The 25,311-nt window shown below is 51.5% G+C and overlaps 1 protein-coding gene across 3 annotated transcripts in view; it reads left to right on the top strand.

Moving 5' to 3' along the window:
• Positions 1-22,831, top strand: part of GABBR1 (gamma-aminobutyric acid type B receptor subunit 1) — a 27,943-nt gene extending 5,112 nt beyond the window's left edge. For 2 of the 3 annotated variants that reach the window (XM_028479153.2, XM_024122088.3), the window contains 18 exons: positions 445-605; positions 3,988-4,122; positions 4,491-4,661; positions 5,719-5,820; positions 6,401-6,466; positions 6,910-7,101; positions 12,209-12,451; positions 13,081-13,144; positions 14,420-14,497; positions 15,853-16,003; positions 16,488-16,620; positions 17,967-18,083; positions 18,180-18,287; positions 18,709-18,802; positions 19,533-19,660; positions 20,236-20,364; positions 20,567-20,710; positions 21,389-22,831. In XM_028479153.2, coding sequence (XP_028334954.1) covers positions 445-605; positions 3,988-4,122; positions 4,491-4,661; positions 5,719-5,820; positions 6,401-6,466; positions 6,910-7,101; positions 12,209-12,451; positions 13,081-13,144; positions 14,420-14,497; positions 15,853-16,003; positions 16,488-16,620; positions 17,967-18,083; positions 18,180-18,287; positions 18,709-18,802; positions 19,533-19,660; positions 20,236-20,364; positions 20,567-20,710; positions 21,389-21,562 — 2,390 coding nt within the window. In that variant the 3' untranslated portion in view covers positions 21,563-22,831. The remainder of the gene's footprint in view (positions 1-444; positions 606-3,987; positions 4,123-4,490; positions 4,662-5,718; positions 5,821-6,400; positions 6,467-6,909; positions 7,102-12,208; positions 12,452-13,080; positions 13,145-14,419; positions 14,498-15,852; positions 16,004-16,487; positions 16,621-17,966; positions 18,084-18,179; positions 18,288-18,708; positions 18,803-19,532; positions 19,661-20,235; positions 20,365-20,566; positions 20,711-21,388) is intronic. The other variant, XM_028479154.2, reaches the window with a different exon arrangement.
• The last annotated feature ends 2,480 nt before the right edge of the window (positions 22,832-25,311 follow it).

Raw genomic sequence — 25,311 nt, forward strand, 5'->3', positions numbered from 1 at the left:
TGCCGCGCGCCGCCCTTGACGTCAGAGCCCCCTCCCAGCCCCGCATCTCCCTCCTCCTCCTCCTCCCCTCGGTCGGTCAGTCAGTCCGCGAGGAGAGTCCGCGGTGGCGGTGGCGGTGGCTAGAGCCGTGGGGGCCGTACGAAACCAACCTCCCCTGCTTCCCCGAGGCCCTATCCCCCTCCTCCGCACAAAACCAGGGATGGAGGCGCTTCCCAGACATCCCCTCAGCAGCCCTCCCCGGGAGAAGTGTCCCCCCTGAGCTCCTCGTCTTCCCCCAGCAGCCACCCCCGCCCCCTGCCATGGGTCCGGGGGTCCCCTCTCCTTGGCTGGGGTGGCCACTGCCGCTCCTGGTGGTGATGGCGGCGGGGGTGGCTCCGGTGTGGGCCTCCCACTCCCCTCATCTCCCGCGGCCTCACCCGCGGGTCCCCCCGCACCCCTCCTCAGAACGGCGCGCGGTGTACATCGGGGCGCTGTTTCCCATGAGCGGGGGCTGGCCGGGGGGCCAGGCCTGCCAGCCCGCGGTGGAGATGGCGCTGGAGGACGTGAATAGCCGCAGGGACATCCTGCCGGACTATGAGCTCAAGCTCATCCACCACGACAGCAAGGTAGCCCCGGACATGGGAGTGGGTGCGAGGTGGGGGGCAGGGGGCCAGCTGCATGTACCTTAGTGTGAGTCGCTTCCGGGGTTGCCAGGCAGACCCCTCCCATGTGTGACCAGCAGGAGACAGGCTGGGGGTGCGCGAGCTCGGGGAGAGTCTCAAGGGCTGGAGGTTCAAGATGAGGGTCTAGGGGTTCAAGGTGGTTGATCACGCCGCAAGGCTGACCGTTCTGCTCCCGGAGACCCTTGGAAGTGCTGGGGTGGGGGGTGGCTGGAGAAACTGGGGATGGGTTTAGGGTACGAGCTGATCCAGTTCCTCCGGGGAGTGAACTAACCCTGAGATGGGCTGGGGGATGGAGGGAATGAGGCGGGAGCCGGATCTGGGGTTTACATTTACCATGGTAACAAGGTAAACCTTGGCAGCAGGTCGGAGCTGGAAGGAATAGGGACCCAATGAGCAAAATCTGGAGGGACTTGAGCGCTCTAGTTTATTTATCACAACAAACAGCAAGGTAGCTGTGGTCCCTACCTGACTCCTTCTCATCCCTTCATCCCCAACCCTGTCGCAGCTTCCTGGATTGTGGGACTGTATGGCATGTTGTGCATGGGGAAGGCTAATGGTCAAGGGATGGGCGGAGGCACTGGGAAAATGATGGGTTTAGAGGCCCGCACAGGAGCCCCCGCAGAGCATGGGGATGGTGAAGAGTCAGGACGCAAGGAAGAGACAGAGAACGGGAAAGAATGGCAGTGGGGAAGGGGGCCAGGAGGAGGGCTGGGGACAGCGAGAGACCCTGGGGCGAGACCCTGGGGCATCGTGTGGAACTCGGCTCCTAAGTGTCTTCCCTGCAGCACTGTGGCCTCTGAGGTGTGAGAAGGGAAATGGGAGGTAGGGTTGGGGGGGGTGGGGAAGAGGGAGAGGGGGGAAAGTAAGAAAACTTGGGTCCAGGGGTAGTAGGGGATAGTCCTGCAAGATTCCTTTCCCACCCCTGTCCCCTACATGAATGATTGGGAGTATGGGGGAAGGATGTGGCACACGGAAGGAAGGCGATTTGGGACCTCAAATCTATCTTCTCTCATAGGAGGCCCCAGAGACTTAAGGGATTGGGGGAGAGTGAAAGAGTACAGAGGGGAGCACTTGCTGATCTAACACCTGGGGTGGACTGAGGATTTATAGTCGTTCTTTAGAACAGCAATCTACACCTAGATATAGGTATGTGAGGAAGGAGGGGGCAGAAGCGGGGTTGAAGGTAGGGCGCTTGGGGAGAAGAGGACACAAGGACTCTTAGGGAACTTTGAATCCCTTCTGATGCTTTTACAGTGATTCTCAAACTTCAGTGTACCTAAGCATCCCCAGAGGAGTTTGTTAAAAATACAGATTCTAAATCCTTGGTCCGGGATGAGTCCCAAGGATCTGCACTTTTTCCAATCAAAATCCCATGAAGCTAACCCCAGGATGCCTATAGGAAGGGCCGCAGGGCCCAGGAAAAGAATTAGTTAGGGTAGGAGAGGCAGGAAGAGAAAGAGGGTCAGATCCCATGGAGGAGTCAAGCTTAGGAGAGCAAGAGAGGTAACTGGCTATGGGGCAGTGGGGGGAGTATGGGGAGAGGGACAGGGAGGGATGGGTGCAGGCTTTAGAATAGGGGATTGAAGGGAGCTAGGGGAGCCCTGGGTGTGAGCTCAAACTCATGCACCATGACAGGTGATTCCCTGGAGGTGTTGGGGAGCAGATGGGGACCCAAGAGAAGGGGGGCTGGAAGAGAAAATAGCAGAGGCAGCGAGGGGAAGATGGAAAGGCAGACAAACTGGAAAGTGTCGTTTCCTGCCTGCAAATCTGGATCCTTGCTCCTTGCGAGAGCAGCGGAGGAAGTCTATTGGAGAGAGGGTGAGAATCACGCGGCCCAAGGGATGTGCCGTGATGAATAGGGCGTGGAAGGGGAAAGGGGTGTAAGAGAAGGTCGGGAAGGAATGAGGAAACAGAAGGAGAGACACTGGAGTAGCGTACATTGCCCTGTTTGCCTGTATCTTATGTTTTCTTATCTGTCCTCATTGTTCCTATTAATCTTCTCTTCCGACAAGAAAGAGAGGGCCACAGAGGGCCCTTGGGAGAAGCTGGGGGCAGGATCTGGCGTGATAGATGCGGGAGGGTGGGACGTGAGAATGGTAAAGATACACAAAGATGCCCAAGTGGGAGAGTTGCAGAACCTTCCAAACACGCAGTTGAACAGACACTGAGCACTGCCCTTAGCACGGGTGTGGGTGGGCGGGCAGCAGGGAGCTGGTTCTTTGGGCCAGCCTCCCCTGGCTCCCCCTTCTCCAACTTCCCACCGTGTCCCAAATGTCAGGCCTCAGTGGGAAGCGAGCAGGCACTAGGGGGCCTTCTTTATCTCCTTCTGCTTGCCCCCCACCCCCATATCACCCTCCCCAGTCCCCTCTGCCTCCTGTCCGTCCCCTCTGCCCTGGCTCCCCACTGGCTTCCATTTCTTCCCCACTTCGTCTGGGGCTCCAGCAGCTTCTGAAATGTCATATTTCAGCAGGTGGGGAACAGGCAGTGGGGGCCCCGCGGCTGGCTCTTCCTCCCCCCACTTCCCCTCCTCCCCTCGAGCGCCTTCCTCTCTAGCTGTCTGCATTGTTTACTTTCCCAGCTCCATTCTTCTCTTTCAGGCACCCCTAAAAGCATCTGGTTTCTTGAGCATCCCATTCTATTTATTCTCCCCAGCTCTTCCCTCATCCTGTTTCTCCCCACCCCCTTTCGCCCCTGAATGTCTTTTTTTTCCAAGGCACCCGTCAAATGTCAGAGCCCAGCAGGAGGACATGGATCTGCTGAGCCAGGACCCCCTGGTGGTCTTGTCCCTGATCTCTCCTGTTTATTTATCTCTAGCCCTGAAAAAAGAAAAGGGAGAAAAAATAGTAGGTGGGAGAGGGAGTTTGCAGAGGTGAGGGAGGACTCTTCATAATATGGCTTTAAGGAGGCTGTCTGGGGACTTGAGGAAAAATTTATTCATATTGCTGCAGACTCTTTTCTACTCACAGATGTTTGGAGCATAGCAACCTGGGGAAAGGGGGCAGGGTGATGGAGCGAAGGTGGGCTAGGGGATGTCTGAGGATGCGCTGAAAGGAGGGAAGGCAGTGTTTGCATACATACTGATGGGGGTGTGCAGGAGAGGGTGTGGGTAAGGCGCCAGGTGGAAGACAGAGAAGGGTGTTTCACGAATGAGGGGAAAGGAGACTCAGGAAGGAGAAGAAATGGTGATAATGACAAAAGGGTTTCAGCAGAGGGATGGGTAGTGGGGGAAGTAACTAGGTTGTTGGGGGGAAAGAAAAGAGTAGGTGTTGCAGGGAGGGGAGGAGCCCTGGGGGAGCTTCCCCTCATCCCCTCCCTCCTTGTTCAGTGTGACCCAGGCCAAGCCACCAAGTACCTGTACGAGCTGCTCTACAATGACCCTATCAAGATCATCCTCATGCCTGGCTGCAGCTCCGTGTCCACGCTCGTGGCTGAGGCTGCCAGGATGTGGAACCTCATTGTGGTAAGCAAGGCCCTGCGGGCCAGAAGGTGGGGCTGTCCCCTGGGCTGTACTAAAGAGGGGTTGTATTGCGGACCACAGCGGAACCACTTCCGAGATAGAGTCCTTTGCAGACCTGAGCTAGTTGGCCTCCTAGCAACACTGGCCTGCCAGGGCTGCAGCTGACCTGCTCTCCATCAGAAGGAGTGGAAGTCAGCTCAGTGAAAGGGCACTGGAGGGGGCTTTTGAGAATCACTTTTCCTTGGGCAGAGGTAGGGAGGCTTGGAAAGAGTGAGAGAGAGAATCCCAGAGGCGGGGAAGGGTTGAAGGAATTCTCGGAAGCTCTTAGTGAGGCTGCCATGAACACGTCATCCTGTCCGCATCTCTCGTAGCTTTCCTATGGCTCCAGTTCACCGGCCCTGTCAAACCGGCAACGCTTTCCTACGTTCTTCCGAACTCATCCGTCAGCCACGCTGCATAATCCTACCCGGGTGAAACTCTTCGAAAAGTGGGGCTGGAAGAAGATCGCCACCATCCAGCAGACCACTGAGGTCTTCACCTCGGTGAGGAGGCACAGGGTGAAGGGAGCCTTTGCTTAAATCCCAGCACAGAGAGATGTGACACGGGATTCATTTGGGGGGCAAAGACCTTGATTCTTTATCAAAAGAGAACACATTCCAAGTGGGTTAAGTGCATGTTCTTCCTGTAGCCAGAGGAATGAATAAGTTGAGTTTCTGGGACCCTCTCCAACTTTCTGGTTTTAGGATTTTTTTTTTCCTGCTTTGAGGCTCTGTCCCGCAGACAGAGAGATTCCAAGTGACCCAGTTCTATTAAAGTAGGTTCACTCTAAATTTGAGGCAAGATAAGGGAGAGAATATGAGATAAGAAACTATGGAAGTAGTAGATTCCAGAGACACTCAAGGGGAGGTGGTGGGCGTGTGTGAAGGGAAGAGAGGGAATAGAGAGGGAGGACGGAGGGAGAAGGAGAGAAGAGAGAAGAAAGAGGCAGACAGACGCGTGCATGTACATGATCTGGTAATTGATTCAGAGATGCAGACATGCAAGGAGAGGTGGAGGGGAAGAAGGAGATTTGTGGGGGAAGAAAGGAAATACCTGGCTCTGTACCCAGAGAAGACAGTCTGCTCCCGCTCTTTAATTCTGTTCTTTGGGTCCTCTATTCACTCTCATGTTCGGTGGCTCTTTAATCCTCCCCCAACCTTCTCTCAGTGACTCAGGACATTCTCTGATCCTTTGTCTGTCTGCCCACTTGCCTCTTGAGGTTGACATCATCCTGCCTGTACTAGACCCTGCCTCGTCTTTTCTGGTTCCTCTCTTTTCCTTTCCCCCATTTTTACTGTCAGGTAGGAGTGGGGTGATGGGGTGACTTCCCTGGACACAGATCCTCAGGAGGGGCTCATCAAGCACCTTCCCAGCTGGAAGCTACATCCTAAGACTCCAGATGCTTTCCTTCGAACTCTCCCCACCGGGGACAGGGCTGTTGAAGGGAGGTTCAGAACCGCTCTTCCTTTGCTCTGAGAACACAGCCCCCTGTACTACCTCCAGTCTTTACTCCTTTGTGCACCCTGTGTCTTTTCTATTTGCTCCTCATCCCCACCCAAGACTCTGGACGACCTGGAGGAACGGGTAAAGGAGGCTGGAATCGAGATTACTTTCCGTCAGAGTTTCTTCTCAGATCCAGCTGTGCCCGTCAAAAACCTTAAGGTGGGATGGCAGGGGGTGATGGGCCCAGCCTGCAAGGGTCTGGGTGGGGAAAACAGTGGTGGGTTGGAAAGGAGAGTCAGGCAGGGACAGGTTTTGTTTTTTGTTTTTTTTGGTATTGAGGTATAATTGACATATGACATTGTGTAAGTTTAAGAAGTACAACGTGTTGAAACTTTCCTGGAGGTTCAGGGGTTAAGACTCTGTGCTTCCAGTGCTTCCACTGCAGGGGGCGTGGTTTTGATCCCTGGTCAGGGAACTAAGATCCCACAAGATCCCACATGCCTGCATGGCCAAAGGAAAAAAAAAAGTACAATGTGTTGATTTGGTACATTAATCTATTGCAATTTATTACCATTGTAGCATTAGCTAACACCTGCATCATGTCACATAATTTCGATTCTGTGAGGCAGTAGCATCTCCTGGGGAAGTTTAGCTCCATCTTCTAGCTGACATTTATCTACTATCCATTGAACAGAACCCTGCACTCAGCACTTTGGGACAGGAAATCAAAGCTCTGAAAGTGCTTGGCTTAGTCCCTTTCGGCGTCCCTCAGGAACTCTGTTCTCTCTCCATTCTGTAGCGCCAAGACGCCCGGATCATCGTGGGACTTTTCTATGAGACCGAAGCCCGGAAAGTTTTTTGTGAGGTGGAGTTGGAATCTGAGGATGGAGGGGCACTGGGTGGGCTCTTTGCCTTGGGTGTCTCCTGGGCTCTTCCCTCTGCATCTCTGAACGAATGATCGGAGGTGAAGATTAATACGAAATCCCTGTCTGTTGGCTCTGACTCCACATCTTGTCTTCTCACACATGTGACACTCTCTCCAGGTCTTATTTTCCTATCGCTTTGTGTTTCTGGAGGGGCCTGTGAGTCCCATCTTTCCTGTCTGGCTGGAAAAGACCACTTAAAAATAGAGGCTGGGGAGGCTCTTAGAAGGAGGAGTAGTCCAGCCTTCCCTACTATCCCCAGACTTGTAGATTTCTTGTTTCAATTATCTGCTCTTCTCTGAATCCAAAGAGGCTGCATAGTGTCAAGTGAGATAAGACAAAGAAACAAAACAAAGACCCAGCCCTCCTCCTCCTCTGCATTCAGGTGTACAAGGAGCGGCTCTTCGGGAAGAAGTACGTCTGGTTCCTCATTGGTTGGTATGCCGACAATTGGTTCAAGATCTATGACCCGTCCATCAACTGCACAGTGGACGAGATGACCGAGGCAGTGGAGGGCCACATCACCACTGAGATTGTCATGCTGAACCCTGCCAACACCCGCAGCATTTCCAACATGGTGAGTGTGTGAGGACTTGGAAGCTGGCACCTGGGCAGATGGAGGGGACTGAAGGGGTCTCTTAGGTGAGGGGAACAGGTATGGAGTTTGGAGGTCTAGGAAGGCAAAGGGCCTCTGCCCACCCTGAACTTGTTTGCATCGTGTTTCCTGTGGATTCCACCTCTGCTGTGACTTCCTTGGGCAGGAAAGACAGAGTTATGAGAGTGGTGTGTTCAGTGGGCCCTTGATGAGTTGCAGAGCTGTTACCATGGAAATAAGGAGCAGTTGGCAAGAAGTCAAATGAGGGAGAGGCGTTAATGATAATATAGATGCTGTGTCTGCAAGCACACCTTTACAGGAGCGCTGTTCCTGGGCAAAAATTCGTTTTATTTTCTTGGTGACTTCAGAGCACTTTAGAGTTGCTTAATATTCACTCCTGACTGATACTCAATTAGCTTGGCTCCTGATGCTTTTTTAATGATTCTCTTTTAGAATTTTAGATGTAGAAGGGACTTTTGAAATCATTTAGCCCCAGATAGCTGGTTAGTGACAGACCTGGAGCTAAAAGACACACTCTCTGATGTGGGAATCAGCCTACAGGTGAGGGGCACAAGTGAGTAGGGTGTGGTGTGGCGGGGAGACCCCTTTCTTGCTCTGCACTGCATCTTAAAGAGTACGAGAATCTTGGGTGAGCTTGATAGGGCAACCTATGTGTCTGCTTATTGTTCCAAGTGTAGCCCCAGGTCTGGAATATCTGCTTTGGAGAGCATGCTAGGGGCGAGTGAATGACTGTAAAGCCACCCTAATATCTTATTTTTTAAAAGTAGTAATAATCACTTTTATGTAGTAAACCAGGAGCTTAGATACATGATTTCAGTGATCCTCGTTGCAATACTCTGATGTAGACTTTTCATTTCCATTTTTTAGACCAGGAAATTGAGACTCAGAGAGGTTAAGTGATCTATCGCAGGTCACCAGCTACTGAGTGGTGAAGCTGGAATTGAATTTTAGTTGAATCTAACTCCAAACCCTCTGCTCTGTCACCTCCCGTGGAAAACCCTGAAGTCTCACTAACAAGCTTGTACTTTTATCAGCTAACACTGTTTAGCAGATGACAGTTTTTGAGCAAGGGAGAAATAAAATTCAGGAAGTTTATTCTGCAGTGAATTGTGATGGAAAGGTCAGTTGCCACAGGTACTCTGATCATGGATACTGTCCTGGGACATTTCCAAGGGATCTTGGCTGAAAAATACGATGGAAAAATTCTGCAAGATCACTTCCCTGTAGAGCACCTGAGAAGTGAGTTGTCCTTGAGAACCTGTGGAGGTAGAGGAGCTGGTAATCAAAGCCAGAAAGGCTTGTTGGTACCCTGAGCCCAGGACCCGCCAATAGTGGCTTCTGCCCCATAGCAGGGAACTAGAGGAGCCCCTGATAGGACACAAGGATTTGGTTGGGGGTATAGGGGGACTTCTGGGCTTTTGAACAGGATGAGTTGGAGGGTCTCTTTCTGGCTCTTCATCTCTAGAGAAAGATGGTGTCTGCCTTTGAGGTCTAGAGCTATTGCTAGGCCTGCTCAGTAGCCTAAAGTGCCAGGTGAAGAGGCCAAGATTTTTCAGAGGGTAGATGCCATCTTAACAGTTGACTAGAGAAGACGTTGTAGATGAATCAAGTAGGACCAAGAGAAGTGGACCAGAAGCAAGGGTCGAGTCTATGGCCCAGAGCCAAGGAGATTTAGAAAAGAAGCAGAGTTGCCTTCGCTCTCTAAGGACGGCCTTATGTTTAGATCAGTAGTTCTCAGACTTTAGCCTCTGTCAGAACCACAACTGGGCCCTTCCCTTGAAAGTTCTGATTCAGTGGGTCTGGGGTGGGGACTGGGACTTCACATTTCAACGGGCTCCCTGGGGATGTAGATGCTATTGGTCTGGGGAACACACTTTGGGGACTCTTAGGGCGGTGGTTTTCAATCAGAGGTTGCAATGTTTCGGGACAATTTTGGTCGTCACAACTGGTATCTAATGAGCAGGCCAGGAATGCTTCTAATCGACCTACAATGCATAGGATCGTCCCTACAGCAAAAGATTATCCTGCTCAAAATGCCAATAGTGCAGAGATTGAGAAACTCTGGTTTAGAGAAAGAGTTTTTAGGAGCCAGATATGGGAGAGTGGATTAGAGTGGTTTTGGAGAAAAGTAGCTCTGGGTTGGAGCTGTACTAGAGATCAGGTACGAGGCAGCACGCCTGGGGGTAAGATTGTCAGTAGATTCTGATTGGGATAGAGGTCCCGTCAGACCTGGGTAGGATAGAAGATAAAAATCTACCTCAGGATACACATTTTAGATCACCGTTGGGCACCTGTTCTCATACAGAGAGACAGCCAGACAGGGCTGTTAAAAATTTAGGATCGTAAATTTGTACTTGGTCATTTCACTAATTTCTATGGGTTGCGGAATTTGTGTTGTTCAGTTTTCCTTAAGCCGCCTTGTAACATTTGCATTTGAAAATTTACAGCCATCTTTGCTGACCCAAAGGAGGAGAGATTTTTTGGTAATTTTAGTCATGGGTGGGGACAGTGGTGCCCCCAGCGGCCAAGTGTGTTAGTGGTGGTGACCTGGAGCCAGCAGAGAGTATGAGGATCCGGGCAGGGGACGGCGACATGCAGAGCAGCTGATTCTCTTCCCATCTGGCTGATTTTCGGATGCAGTGTTTACTTTGAACTGAAGGTCGGATGGACTTGGAGGCTGAAGGATTACTCGGAAAGTCTCAGGCTAGCTGCTGTCTGTCAACGGGTGCTCTCGGAGAGAGACATTTCAGCTTACAGAGACAGTGTAGGATGGACTTGGAGGCTGAAGGATTACTCGGAAAGTCTCAGGATAGCTGCTGTCTGTCAACGGGTGCTCTCGGAGAGAGCTTACAGCTCTCTGTAAGCTTTCAGCTTACAGAGACAGTGTAGGGTAGTTGGAAGAGCATGGACTTTGAATGGGTTTGAATCCCAGCTCTTCCACGTACTAGCAGTGTAACTTCAGGCAAGTGAAGCTGTTCTGTGTCTTAGTCTCCTTATCTCTTTCTAAAATGGGCATATAATAGTATTTACCTCACTGGATTATTTGAGAATTTAGTAAGTTGATATATGTAAGGACAATATAAATGTTAGCTATTATTATGATTAACATTATTCTGTTTAAGGAGTGGTGATATTAATGAAACATTTCAACAAAAGAATTAAGAGGACTTGGAGATTTCAAAGAGTCTAAGGTGATTCTAAGGTTTCAATCTTATATACTGGGGAGTGTTGGAAAAATAGAGCTTGTTCTTAGATACTTATAATTTCAGGTTATTGATTATATAGTTACAAATGCCTTACAGACAGTTGGAGATTCAGGACTTGAAATACTGAGCTGGAATTATAGATTTCAATATTAGTAACAAAGATGAAGTTGAAAGAGAAAATGTAACTTACTTTATACCCAGCATTTTATACATGTTGTTATTTCATCCTTATAATAACTCTTCAAGGTAGTTAATATTATTCCCATTTTAAAGCTGAATAACTACATAGTGAGATTTAATAACTTGTTTCAGATTATATAGCAGGTAGGTGGATTAGTTAGAATGAGAAGCCATCCTTCCATTTATCCATCCAATGGACATTTTTCTTAAAGACAATTTTTTGGAAGCAGGTTAAGTTCACAGCACAATTGAGAGGAAGGTACAGAGATTTCCTGTATGCTCCCTGCTTCACTCATTGATAGCTTCCCCCATTATCAGCTTTCCCCAACAGAGTGGTTATAGCTGATGAACCTACGGTGATATACCATTGACACTCAGAGTCCATTGCTTACATGAGGGCTCACTTGGTGTTGTACATTGGGTGGGTTTGGATAAATGTATAATGACATGTATCCACCAAACAGAGCATTTTCACTGCCCTAATCTATAGACACTTATTATTTGTCCAGAATGGGCTGGGCATAGTGCTGGATGCTGAGGTTTAAGAGCAGAATGGAACCTGGTCCTGTCCTCAAGGGGAGTAGAGCCCAGGCCTGCCTGTCTTCAAAGCCCAGGCTGCTTCCACTGCACCACACTGCCCGTCCTTTGCATTTCCCACTCCCCCGTGTCTCCAGAAAGTTGAAGAGAAGGAAAAGTGGGCAGAGCACCAGGAACAAAGATTTATATTTATTCTTCATTCATCTATTCATTCCTTCGTTAGAGTATGTTTGTATATTAATAAATTCCAAATCTAAACAGAGTTGTGTAGTGCCCCTGTGTATTACCTGTGCCATGCCAAGAGGTGGCCACTGAACCTTTCCTCGTACAGTTTCTGGGAGATAAAGAAGGGCAGAAGTGATTTTCCCCATTATATGGAAGACATTTCCAAAAACGGAAGCAATTTACTTACAGTCACTTAGCTAAACAATGTTACTGCCAGGTATAGAAATTCAGGCCTCTTGATCCATTTCATGACAGAGCTAAAGGAGCTATTATTCTTTTTAGCTTTCTTGGAAAAAAAAGATGGAGGGTTGGGAAGGGTGTGGATAAGGATTGAATAATTGACTTCAAATGTGTGAAGGGTGTTTCTGCAGCCCCAAGTCTTCTGAAAACCCTCCAAGAGACAGTGAACTGAAAGCACACGAGGCTGGCAGGGAGTTAGCATGCTAAAGAAAAATCTTCCTGGTTGACAGAGTGAGGAAGGCTGTGGTGTCACCTTTTCCGGGCTCTTTCAGAATTGGAGGAGCTGTGAGTTCCTGTGTCAGCTCTATTGGAAAAGTCTGAAGGCTGACAGAACACCAATGCTGCCACCCTTCACTGGCGTAGCCAGGTCTTTGCTTTGCCCTCTCTCTGCTTTCTATCCTTTGCTGTTCATTATGCAGAGCATCTATTTATTAAACTTCTCTGTTTGCAGTTCTGAGCTAGCAGCTGTGTACACTAAAGCCATCGGACCCAGCTAACTCCTGCTTTAGTCTAGTAGCTTCTGATCTAAGACAGACACGTGGGTATAGTTAAAGATGTTGAATGTATATACTCTCAATCTGACAACATGAACGCAAACCATCCTTTCGAGTCGAAGTGCCGGGGCAGAATCAGAAGCCCACCCCCACTCGAATCCTTTCCTCCTGTTCTTCCCTCCCCAGACGTCCCAGGAGTTTGTGGAGAAACTGACCAAACGACTAAAAAGACACCCTGAGGAGACGGGAGGCTTCCAGGAGGCACCTCTGGCCTATGATGCCATCTGGGCCTTGGCATTGGCCCTGAACAAGACGTCTGGAGGGGGTGGCCGTTCAGGAGTGCGCCTGGAAGACTTCAACTACAACAACCAGACCATAACAGACCAAATCTACCGGGCAATGAACTCCTCGTCCTTCGAGGGTGTTTCCGTGAGTTACAGCAGCCCTGCACTTGCCTCTGTCCTCCCATCCAGAGAGACCCCTCCCAGCTCCTTCTCCTGGAGACATGCGTTCTGTCTTTCTCAGTTACCTCTCCGCAATAATCGGTCTCAGACCAGGGACGTAGGAGCCCCCAAACCAGAAAACCCCACGGAAGGCTAGAAGGGAAATGGTATATTCCGTTTCTTTCAACCTCTCCCCTCACTTCTCTTCAGTCCCGATATTTATGAGTCAGATGAAAATTATAGGATTTTAAAAGAGGAAACAGCCTGAAAGATCATCTACTTATTCCTTTTAAAGTGGGGGAAAACAGCATCCAGAGGGATTTGGTCACACAGCTTTCTCGGGTCACACAGCCAGAAGCCAGGTCCCCTGGCGCTCTATCTGGGGATTTTTCCCATTCAAATCTCCTAGGTAAAGCTTCTTTTCAAAAGAATAATGTTTCTAAAATCTAGGGTATAGGCATCTGGGGTATGTCCTATATGCAGGCAAATGCCGTAAATAGAATTCATTCAGAAGCTCGATTACATCAAAAACATAAGGATTCAAAGAGTTCCTGATGTTCTTTTTTGCTCTTGCTTTTATCGCTTTGCCTTCCTCCACATGTTTCTCCCCCTCAGGGCCATGTGGTGTTTGATGCCAGTGGCTCTCGGATGGCGTGGACGCTCATCGAGCAGCTACAGGGTGAGCGCAGGGGCGTGAGGGAATGGGGAGGTCGGGGGCCAGGCTGGGGCTGGGCTAGGACACCGTCTGGGAGGAGAACACCAGGAGGAGACATCAAAAGATTGCCTTGGTGCCTCCCTACCTCCTGGCCGCTCTTCTAATTGTTTTCATCAAGCTCTTCATCAATAATAATAATAGTAATAATAATAATGATGATAATAAAAAGCTTAGCTATGGGTGGGTTTCTCTGAGTTGCAGTGATTGTGCATGCAGAGTGAAAACAGCCACTCTCCTTCCCCAGTGGCCCCCATTTTGATTTGAAAGATTTCCCTTCTGTGGCTTGAGTTGAGGGGTTCATGAATTGTTAGTGGCATACTCATGGACTCAAGAAAAGCCGAATCTGGGAAACCTGCTATTTTTAAAGGGAATCCATTGCATTTCCTTGATTTGTAAACAATTATTTCTAATTTTTCTGTAGTGAGTATAGTTTGGCTTTTCTAGATGGTATTTTCTTATACCTTAGCGCACTTCACGTATTTGCAAAACTTCTGAATTAGTTTTTCAACTCCACCCCCCTCTCAGCCTCTTGGAGCAGGGCCAAAAGAACCATTTCTTGGCCTCCTGTGAAAAGTTTCTTTCTTTCCTTCCCCCCACCTCCCACACCCTCTCAGATCTTCTTTGTAACCAGGACAAGAGGGAATAGACTTCAGTCATGGTCAAAGGGGTGTGAATTGGCTTTAGAAGGGAGAGTTATGGTAACTGGGGCAGCTCTAGAAATCTTAGGAGTGACTGAATTTCACTTCGTGGCTTTTTAAGAGGCAGATGCAACTTGTCTAAGGAATTAGAAGCCAAGTCAACGGAAGAGAAATTTCTAAAATTAAAATGAAAGCCTCTGGGAAAATAGATCCTGTGATTCTGTCTATCATGAGAGGGAGAATAAGCAGAAACACGTTGAAAGGTTTAGAAGCCAGAATCACAGTGAGAGACATCTTGCTGAGGTGTGAGCCTGTGGAATGGGCGGCAGACATACTGTACAGCCTTCTTCACTGAAGGGCTTTAAGCATATAAGATATTCTTATTTGTTTGCATTGCCTTGGAATCCACCCTATAGTGCTTTTAAGTCAGATTGCTGATTCAAGTGACCCCCAGGTCCTCCCAAGTATCCTTCAGGGGCTCAGGTGAAGGGAGAATCAGATACGACCATGGAGAAGTACTTTAGGGAAGTGGGAGGTTGCTAATGCCTGGGATCGGCTCTTCACCTACCTGAGGTCACTCCTTCTATGATCGTCCATCCAGGTGGCAGCTACAAGAAGATTGGCTATTATGACAGCACCAAGGATGACCTTTCCTGGTCCAAGACGGATAAGTGGATTGGTAAGTGGATCCTGTTTATATTTTCCTTCAACCCCTCTGAACAATTCAGAAAAATGGTGTTTGAATGAGGGTGGGGTGGTAGGTGCCATTAGGTTGAAATGTGCCGGGAGATGGGCCAGGGGCTGGGGTTCAGAGAAAGGGAATAAAACCACCAAGACGTGGGTAGGGGAGACTGGTGTATTTGGAGAGGGAATAGGCGGTTGGTAGCAATGCACTCTTAAAAATAGTACATTGCTGGGATGACTGGAGATTAGGGGGTGGGAAATGGAAACTCCATTTGGGTTTCCCAGATGTTCTGGTGACTTGAGGTATCTAAACCAGCTACTTTAATCCTAGAGTTGCCTCTCCAGCTTTGATAGGAAAATGGTTGCTTAAACTGTAGGAGAGGCTGCGAAACCTCACTGAATTGTCTTCTGCTAAAATGTGCTTTTTAAAGAGAAAAAGGAAGCAATTATATTCTTTGTGTGCTTGGTGAGCTAAATGATAGGAAATGGGAAAGATTCTCGAGGTGGGCGAAAGGAGGGCTCTATTGATCAAACAAAGGTTTGGCATCTTAAGGAGGGAGGGGAGACACAGCCGTGGCAGACAGCTGCCATCTGCCCTGCCCAGCTGAAATCTAGTAGTTCTCAGTACTGCTGGAGTTTGGAAATTTTTTTTATAATTTGAATTTAGGACAGTGTTCTGTGTTGCTATAAATGCTTCATGGCCTAAATTATGCTTTTTTTTAAAAAAAGCTAAGCAAATTGAAATTAGTCTTTTTTTTTTTCCTTTCTGTGAACTCTTTGACAAGTTTGAGCTTCCCTTTAATAATAACTGAAAAACACCTTTGGGAATATCACCCTGCCAGCAGGGTGATAAAATCACGGATCAGTTTTTCAAAAAAAAATTCCTCCTGAGGTTAGGAGGCCAGACTCAGTACTTTGAGGGACTTTAGCTTCATGATTCTATGATTGTCTTTTGCAGCTTTTGATCTGAGTTGTAAGAGACCTCTTAAAATTTATTTCTCAGTATCCCCTTCTTTCCCCTCTGTTTTCCTTTGCCGCAAGAAAGACAGAAAAACACAAAGAACAAACAGTAACGAAAAAAATAGACTCTACGACTTTGGTGACACAGCTCAGCTTTTAGCTGCACCTTCTAGTCTCATTTCTGATTGTTTCCTAAGAGCCCCAGCATCAAAGAGCATTTGACCTGCAGCGGCCCCTATTGAGGGCAGTTAGGGCCTCCTGTCCTCAGAGCCAAGAACTGGGTGCCCATCAGCAGCTTTGTCGTTCTTCCCTTTCTCCCGTCCCACCTTCATCCCTTTGTCCTCCCTCCTTTCTCGTCCCCCTCCCCTCCCCCTCCCCTGTGCCATGCAGGAGGGTCCCCCCCAGCTGACCAGACCTTGGTCATCAAGACGTTCCGCTTCCTGTCACAGAAACTCTTTATCTCCGTATCCGTTCTCTCCAGCCTGGGCATTGTCCTAGCTGTTGTCTGTCTGTCCTTTAACATCTATAACTCCCATGTCCGGTAAGTTTCTCTTCTGACATTTCCCTGTCCTTTCTGCTTCTCCAAGATAACAGTCATTTGCTTGAAGGGAGTGAGAAGGAAACTGCGTAGCTTCTGAGGCTGTGCATCCTTGAGGTTTCCACTCTGAATTATTGCTTTCCCAGTGACCAGTGGGAACAAAAAAGGAGAAACCAGCTATAACTCCCATCCTTGCTCCAAAGCAACTAACGGAAAAAAAAAAATAAGCCTTTGGGACCGGGTAGCACAGTGTGCGGCTCTAATAGATTGTGTATGGCGGGGTCCCGTGCAGGAAGCCCTCTGCAGCCTCGCCATGACCCAGCTGGCTTTGTCTCTCGAGGCTCCGCTGCCTGCTCCAAGCCTGCCTTCCTTTTGCCCCCAGCCCTGAGGTTGGGGTCAGGCCCTCGTAGGGCGTTTGGGGAGCTGAGCCTCCCTGGAGAGGAGGGGTAATTCTTCTCCCTCTCCCACCATTCTGCCTCTGCCCTAGTTATATCCAGAACTCACAGCCCAACCTGAATAATCTGACTGCTGTGGGCTGCTCTCTGGCGTTAGCTGCCGTCTTCCCCCTCGGGCTGGATGGTTACCACATCGGGAGAAGCCAGTTCCCCTTCGTCTGCCAGGTGAGGAGGGGGTGGCAGGTCCCTTGCAGAGCATGGCTCTCCCGGCCCCTCAGGAGCGCCTTCTGTGATGCGCCATCCCCTGCCTGTCCTTCTCCTTGTCTTTCCCTGACCCCCGTCCCAGTTCCTTCCCCTGACATCGCCCCTCTGGTCTCTGTCTGGCTCCGTCCCTTCTTTCTGTGCCTCCAGAAGTTTTCATTCTGTAGCTCGCTTGTCAGTTCCAAGGTTGCCATGGCATGTCTTGCAGAGAAGAGGGGGAAGGTATCGAAGGCGAAGGAAGGGGGTCTTGCGCAGAGAACCCTTGGACAATGGTGGCCTGTCTGTGGCATGGGGGCTGAGAACAAGAACTGGGGACTTCCCGTGGGAGCCTTAGCTGTGGTTCGGAAGGACGGAGGCGGGGATCTGAACCAACAGCAAGGAGAGCTGGGGGGAGGGACCACTCTCACACAGGGAGGAGGCCTTGTGGGACTCTTGGTACGTGGAAGGTTCTGGGGCTGCTTCAGCAGCAATATTTGTTTGGTTCTCTCTTATGCTGGTGGGAAACACCCACCCTTTTCCCTGCCCCTCCTTACTCCAACTCTCTCCTCTGCCCTGGGCCTGTCCTGATCATGCATCCATGCACATGGCATTTGCGCACACATACACCTACAATTCCTCAGAGGCTTTCTGTCCCCAGTGAGACCTAATGCAGTGGGAGAGCAGACAGTTAGCTGCAGTGACATATGAGAGGTATCTCATATCTCATATGAGAGGTATCTGCTGTGGGAGCAAAGAGAAAGCAGCTCACTGCCAGAGTAGCTGGGCGGACCTCACAAAAGGCGGCATTTGAATAGTGAAGGATGCAGGGGATTTTGTCAGCTGGAGAAATAAAGGATGGTTACTCCAGGAACAGAGGGAGCATCCTGTGGGTAGCAAAGACACGAAAGAGAGTAGCTCAGGGGTGAGGGCGAGCAAATGAGCAGCTCAGCAGGGCTGGAGCATGGGGCAGGTGAGGGCCTGGGGGGAGATAAGCCTGGGAATTTGGGTGGGACTGTGTTGTGAAAGGCCTCTTGCCACATCTGGAGGTGTTCAGGCTGCAACCTGTAGGCACCGGAGAACAGTCACAAGTGACTAAAACCCAGAGATTTTTAGCACGATCACCCAGGTGGCAAAGTAGCGAAGGTGGATGGGAGGAATTTGTGAGAGGTAGGGAGACTTGCCGCCACCCCGCTGCTCCCCTTCCCCCCGGCCCCCCTACTGGCTGCGTCCTGCCTGCCTTGTCATCTGTCCCCTCCTACAGCCTGCCCCATCCTGGCACAGTCCCACCTGTTGCCCCGCCCTGTTCTTTCCTGCCCTCTCTCCTTTCCTAGGCCCGCCTCTGGCTCCTGGGTCTGGGCTTTAGCCTGGGCTACGGCTCCATGTTCACCAAGATCTGGTGGGTCCACACGGTCTTCACAAAGAAGGAGGAAAAGAAGGAGTGGAGGAAGGTGAGCTGCTTCCGATGCCTCGGTCCCTAGCGCCTTGGCTCTCGGGGTTTGGAGGACCCCCACCCCAACACGCCTGTACTCCGTGTGTTCACCCAGACCCTGGAGCCCTGGAAGCTGTATGCCACGGTGGGCCTGCTGGTGGGCATGGACGTCCTCACCCTCGCCATCTGGCAGATCGTGGACCCTTTGCACCGGACCATTGAGGTACCGCTTGGGAGAAGGCCCTGTGGTCAGGAGGCCGAGGGGGGCTCACTGGTGGAAGGGCCTCCGGGGCTGCGTGTGGTCTTGAGGAGAAGAGCCGCTCGTGGGAGGTGTTTTCCAGCCCAGTGCATCTCAGCAGCTCTACCTCCTTCCTGGAGGGAGCCCCACCAGAGGCTCTGGATTCATCTGAAGAAAGGAAGTGGTGGGGAGCTGGCAGGATGTGCAGACTTCAGATATCATGGCACGTGGGGGAACAAGCACTTTTAAGGTGTTTAAGCAAATGCTCCCGGACCTAGAGTGGGATCTGGCATCAGAATTGAGGATCTCATCCGAAAGAGGAGGCAGAGTTGGGAGTCAGGGATTGAGCAGAGGTGGGAAGGGGAGGACGGCAACCATCTTTCCTGTGGCCCTGTCTCTCCCTTAGACTTTTGCCAAGGAGGAACCGAAGGAAGATATTGACGTGTCTATTTTGCCCCAGCTGGAGCACTGCAGCTCCAAGAAGATGAATACATGGCTTGGTGTGTGCGATGTGGGGGAAGATGCCACTAAGGCAGCGGGTGGGGTGGGGCAGGGACAGTAGCTTTGGAGGGAGAAGCGTCTTTGGAAAAAGAGGCAGAGAGCTCACGTCCACCCAGTGCGAATGTCCTCCTGTTTGTCATTGCACTAATCTTTTCTGAGAATGGGGAGAGTTGGTCTTTTGCGTGAGGAGCTTAGGTCTAATGCAGGGATGAGGCAGAGCCTGTATTCATCAGAGGCATCAGTGATGCTGCCTCACCCTCATCTCCAGACCTGACACCATCTCTGTCTGGTCAGCTCCCTGGAGTAAGAGCGGGGCTGTGAGGGGTTAGGCCCCCTTTGGCCTTTTTAGCATCGCTCTGACCTATGAGCACAAATGGCAAACCTGCCCTCAGCGTGGAAAGCCGTCTTCCCACCTGGAGAATAAGGGAGTGAGATGCTGTGTGTGGCCCAGGCCTTTGTTGACTGACAGCTGCTCATGACCATCGTCGTCCCGTGCGGCTTGGCTCCGAGTCCCGAGAAGAGGCAGTGAGGTCGGGGCGAGCTGGGTGGACAACGGGGGCAGCAGACAGGGAGGGGTGTGCTAGGTCAGAACGGGTGGATTGGAGAGGAGGCCCCCTTTTCCTTGTGGAGCGACCAGAAGGAGAGCAGCAGGTGCGGAGCACAGAGAGGAGGGGAGTGAGTGCAGCCTGAAGCTCTTGCCGCCCACGTGACCCTTTCCTGCCGTCCTAGGCATTTTCTACGGCTACAAGGGCCTCCTGCTGCTGCTGGGTATCTTTCTTGCTTATGAGACCAAGAGTGTGTCCACCGAGAAGATCAACGACCACCGGGCTGTGGGCATGGCCATCTACAATGTGGCGGTGAGCTCCCCGGACCCCTGGCATCGACCCTGGGGACGGACTATAGCAACCCAGGTGGAGCGGCCTGGGATGAATCAGGTGCCAGATGTGGGGTCAGCTGGGTGGAAGTCTTCAAACGTCTTTTAATGTCTCGGATTTGTTAAGCCCTTTACAGTCTATAAAGCACACATTAATCTTCATAGAGCCACCCAGTGAGGTGGGTATTAGCATCCCCGCTAGATAGACGAGGAAGCAGAAACAGGTGAAATTACTTGTCTGTGATTCACAGGCTGGAATCTGCATCGAGATTTCCTGCCAGGGATGCCCAGGGACTGGCTCTCGGGGACTCTGATGTGTGTATAGAGGTCCTGGGAGCTCCTGCCTTGAGGGAGGGGTTGACCTAGAGCCGGAGCTGGGTTGGCACAGTTTGTTGGGCATTCTTCTCAACCTAGAGTTGACGATGATCCTGACTTTGGGTCCTTTTCGAATGGGAAGTTCCCCAGGAACCTGTCCCCACAGACTCTCTCCCGGGGGAAGAGACCTCGGCTCTCGTCTGAGCCGGCAGATCTGCGACCCCCAACATGTTCTGCCCCCAGGTCCTGTGCCTCATCACGGCCCCGGTCACCATGATCCTGTCCAGCCAGCAGGATGCGGCCTTCGCCTTTGCCTCTCTCGCCATAGTCTTCTCCTCCTATATCACCCTGGTTGTGCTCTTCGTGCCCAAGGTGCGCTTCTGGGTGTCCTCCCGTCCTCTCCAGCCCGTCACCCCTCCACGCCTTTGTCACACGTCCCCTCCTCCCACTTCATCCCTTGTTTCGGGCGCAGCTTGTCCCTCTTGTTTTCGTTCTTTTCAACTGCAAGCCACCGTCAGCTAAGCACTGACACAGTCCCTGCTCGGCCATCCATGCCCCTGACCCCCACCCCCAGATGCGCAGGCTGATCACCCGAGGGGAGTGGCAGTCAGAGGCACAGGACACCATGAAGACGGGGTCCTCGACCAACAACAACGAGGAGGAGAAGTCCCGGCTGTTGGAGAAGGAGAACCGTGAACTGGAGAAGATCATTGCTGAGGTGTGCGGTGAAGGCAGGCCTGGTGGCGGGTCGGGGAGGCCCACGTCTCAGGTCCAGCTTCTGGAGGCAGAGCCTGAGATCATCCTTCCGGAGCCTGTGGTTTACCAAGGGAGGGTCTCAGGAGACAAGCGGACAGGGAGTGAGCGGAGGAGGACAGGGAAGGGGAAAGGGTGGAGCCGGCCTCAGGTAAAATCGGGTGCTGGCCTCGGCAGGTGGGGGCGGCTCTGGAGCACAGCTGCACGGTTGGCTTGACCTGCGGGGGAGCCGAGGGGGTGGCCCTGGGCTGCGGGTGGCTGGCTGCGGGGCTTGAGTGTACCCTCCAGTGAGAGGGGTCTGGGCAGGTCCGCAGGGTGTCCACTGTGCCCCCGCTGTAGCTAGGGGCCGGCGCAGTGTCAGGCTGGGGGGTGCTCAAGCTGGGTTGACACTAATCTGTGCGTGAGTTACTGGAAGCTGTGTGCACGGACCTGTATCCCCTCCCCCACCCCCTGTGTCTCCCTGATCTCCTGGTGCCCCACAGTGTTCTTTCGGCTCTCCCTGTTCTTTCCCCCATGCCTCGTGTTACTTTCTTCTGCCAGTCTGCCCCTGCGTCTCCCACACGTTTTCCTCTGCCTCTCTTTCCCTCCCCCAGCCCTTCCTGACTTCCTGTCTCCCACTCGCCCAATTGTTTTCTTCCTCCAGAAAGAGGAGCGCGTCTCTGAACTGCGCCATCAGCTCCAGTCCCGGCAGCAGCTCCGCTCCCGGCGTCACCCTCCGACACCCCCTGACCCCTCGGGGGGCCTACCCAGGGGACCCCCTGAGCCCCCCGACCGGCTTAGCTGTGATGGGAGTCGAGTCCACTTGCTTTACAAGTGAGGGCGGTGTAAGGGGGGACAGGCCAGTAGGCGGAGGGAGAGGGAGAAGGGGAGGGGGTTTGGGAGGAAGCCGGGGATACCATCCCCAGGTGGGAAGAGCACTACTCCATCCCAGCTCTTGTAAATACCTGCCCCTCTGCAAGTCCCGGGGTTTTCTGGGTCTCCAATACTCCCGGAGCCAGGCCCTGTTCTCTCTCATTTGTTCGTATAATTTTCTATCTCTACTTCATAACCTAGTTTGTACCTGGCCTGAAGCTTCTCACTCACTGGCTCCACGGCAACCTCACTACGTACACCCTTTTCTTTTCCTCGGTCTCGTTGCCACGGCAACCGCACAGCTCCCTTGCCTTTGTGCTCTGCTCCCATCCAGCAGGGGTCTCCCCAAAGTGCTCTCTCTACCCTAGCAGGGCCTGGCCATTTCTCTCACCATCCTAATCTCCTTCCAACCCACTTGCCCCTCCACACATCCACAAGTTTTGTTCCTCTTGAATTTTGCTTCTCCAGGGCACTCATTCTTGTTGCCAAGGCTCACATGCTCTTCTCTGCCAGACGTCCATCCTCCCCTCCCCTGCTCCTTCCCACTGCACAGGCTCCTGTGTGCGCACGCGTTTCACATGCCCTTTCTCCACGCTTCCTGTGGCCGCATATGCTCCGTTGTATTCCCTTCCCTCATGGCTGTGTGTGCCCCTCTCGTGGTCATGGGTGTGTCCTTGTGAGGGCGTGTGTGGGTGGGCGTGTGCCATTTGTCTAGCATGTCTTTCCTGTGTGCACACATCCAAGCTTATCCGTGCACTTTCCCTGGGTGCCCTCGTGGTGCCTTGCGTACCCTCTCCTTTCTGCACCTTAAAATCATTCTGTTCTTCTGACAGAGTCGTGTGCACCCACCCTGCACACTGTTACGCACTTTTCCCCAATTCACGTTTGGTGTGGCTGCCCACACCCTCTCTTTGTCACACGTGGTTTCTGCCCGCACTCTCCAGCCTCTCCTTTGCGCTCATGGGCCACCCTCTGTCCACACTCACAATCATCCTCTCCTCCCGAGTGCTCCCTTTGGTTTTGTGTTTTTCTGGGGGAAAGAAAGGAGAAGAAATGGGGGCAGGTTTGGGGAGCTGCTTCCAGTGGATGTTCGGTGAGAATACTGACCAAAGGAAGGCGCCCCTGACTGTTGAGATGGAAGATGGTCCTATGGAGCGGGAGGTGGCGTCCCTTTTGCACTGTGGTGGCTCTTGGGGAAGGAGCTCCCCAAATCTCAATAAACCAGTGAACGGAGTGACTCAGCACCTTGTTCTTGACTGTGAACAGAGTGGGCTTCAGCCCAAGGAGGGAGGCTCGGGAGACTCCACGTTGATGAAAAGGGACTGCAGTGGAGGGATGGAAAAAGGTGTTTTATTGATCCGCTGAGGGCTTAGCAGGGCAAAGCAGGACACTATTAGGACTGAGATTAGTGAGGGGTGACATTAGTGGCTAAAAGTGTGGGCACTGGAGTCTAACTACCCGAGCTTCAGATTCTACCCCATGCAAAAAATTTCCTTTATTCTCCAAGTTCTCACTTATGTAGATAAGACTCATCATCATCATCACCATCTTCCTCATCCAGCCCTCCACAGGGTGGTTGCAAGGACAAGTGCTCACGATGGTTCTTGGCTCACGGAGCATGTTGGGTAAACACTAGCCACTGTTGCTACTGTTTAATGAGTTCTCTGACAGTGATGGGCAGGTATGGGAGCCTGGAGCATTTGGCTGAACAGATGTGAGGAGTCTTCCTCCCAGGAATTAAGAATAACAAAGAAATATGACTGCTAGGAGGCAGCACATGAGATGGCCCCTGAGTGCTTCCAGCCTTGAAAGTCTTTGTCTAAGAACTCTGAGCATCTTGGCAGGAACTGCCTATCCACATGGAAGAAAGTATTGAATGGCCAATGGAAAACAAAACAAAACATTGCTTGGGACTTTTGTAATTCTTTGTGTCCTCTTGGAGAAGTGCCTTTTTGAAGCTCAATTTTTCTCTTTCCCCATAGCACTGATTTTTTTAAAGCGATTTTCATTGCTTTGCAAAAGAGCTACAAGGATTGGATGGACCCTCTCATTTCACCATCCTGTGGAAGAGCCAAGTTCTGAAGTTCCCTGAGAGCATGGGTGGTTAAATCTTGGACCGGCAGTACTTGAAAACCATTCTACTGTGATTATCTACATTAGACCAATAGGACTTGATTTGAGTTTCCCCTCTTCCCACAATAGAATATTCTCGAGAAAAAGGGAAGCAGCCTGTGGATTAGGTAAGCCCTTAGTGTGGAAAGTGAACAGTTGGCTTCAGAAGCAGCAGCTGGGGCTATATCCCAGCCCTGGGCAGAACAGAAGAGACCAGAGTTACCACCTTGAACTTTCTTTGCACTTAGCAGAGCTGCAAATTACAGAGGGTCAGTTCTACTGTGCCAAAGTCAAGCCAGACATTCTTTGCTGGCAGGAGCACAGACAGGGACCAGGTCAAACGGTAGGGCCAGCAGAGGCTCCTGGTGCAAGGAGGATGTGTTGCCGGGTGGTGCAACCACCACTCAGCAGTTCTGGGAGGAGCTGTTCCCTTGGCCTCTCCAGCCCTGCCTCGGTCAGGATGGGATTCACATCTCCTCCTGACTATAGAGCACCGTGGGCTCTAGACTGCTTGCCAGGCCTCAGTGGCCCCAGCTCTGCCCTGACTTGGCCTCTTGCCTCCCTGCCCTAGTCATTTACTAACATAATTTAGTGAACACTTTGCTACTATGGTAGTTTTGTTATTTTTTCAATCAATCAGAAGTTGTTTTTTGTTGTTTTTTTAAATTTTTTGGCTGTGTTGGGTCTTCCTTGCTGCACGCAGGCTCTCTCCAGTTGCAGAGAGCGAGGGCTACTCTTAGATGCACTGCGCGGGCCTCTCATTATGGTGGCCCCCCTTGTTGCAGAGCACGGGTTCTCGGCACGTGGGCTTCCGTGGGCACAGTAGTTCTGGCGCACGGGCCTAGCCACTCCACAGCATGCGGGATCTTCCCAGACCAGGGATCGAACCTGTGTCCCCTGCATTGTCAGGCAGATTCTTAACCACTGCGCCACCAGGGAAGTCCCAATCAACAAGTTTTGATGGGGAAGTTACTGTGGCAGGTGCTTCTAGGCCCTGGGGTAGAGCAGTGGGCAAGATGGGCTTTCGTGGGATGTACATTCTCAAAGAGGGAAGATGAAGTAAGTAAGTAGGCAGGTGAACTAAATAAACAAGGTAGCCTGAGAGAACAGCCAGGAGTGTGGGCATCTCGCAGTCGTTACCTCTGCTGCTCAGGACAGCGCTGTGGGAAGGTGTTGTGCACTCATGTCTGTTACCTGGCAAGGAGACTGCAGCTCGGAGAGGAAGACTTGTCCAGGGTCACACAGCTGATGAGCAGAGCCAGAATCCAGGTTGAGTGAATTATTGTCTGTTGCTGCGTAACCTGTTACCCTAAAACACTGGCTTAAAACAATAATCATTTATTATCTCTCACGGTTTTGTGGGTCAGGGACTCAGGGGACAGTGGGGAGATTTGAAGGCTGGGGGCTGTAATCATCAGAAGGGTCTAAAGATGGGTGTTGGGTGAGACTTCGGTTGGAGCTGTCAGCTGGAACCCGTACACCTGGCGTTTCCATGCAGCCTGGGATTCCTTACAACATGGTGCCTGGGGGTGGGGTGGGGAGAGAGAGAGAGGGAGGGAGGGAGGGAGGGAGGGAGGGAGGGAGAGAGAGAGAGAGAGAGAG

This window comes from Physeter macrocephalus, chromosome 18 (assembly GCF_002837175.3).
Source record: "Physeter macrocephalus isolate SW-GA chromosome 18, ASM283717v5, whole genome shotgun sequence".
Classification (NCBI taxonomy): domain Eukaryota; kingdom Metazoa; phylum Chordata; class Mammalia; order Artiodactyla; family Physeteridae; genus Physeter; species Physeter macrocephalus.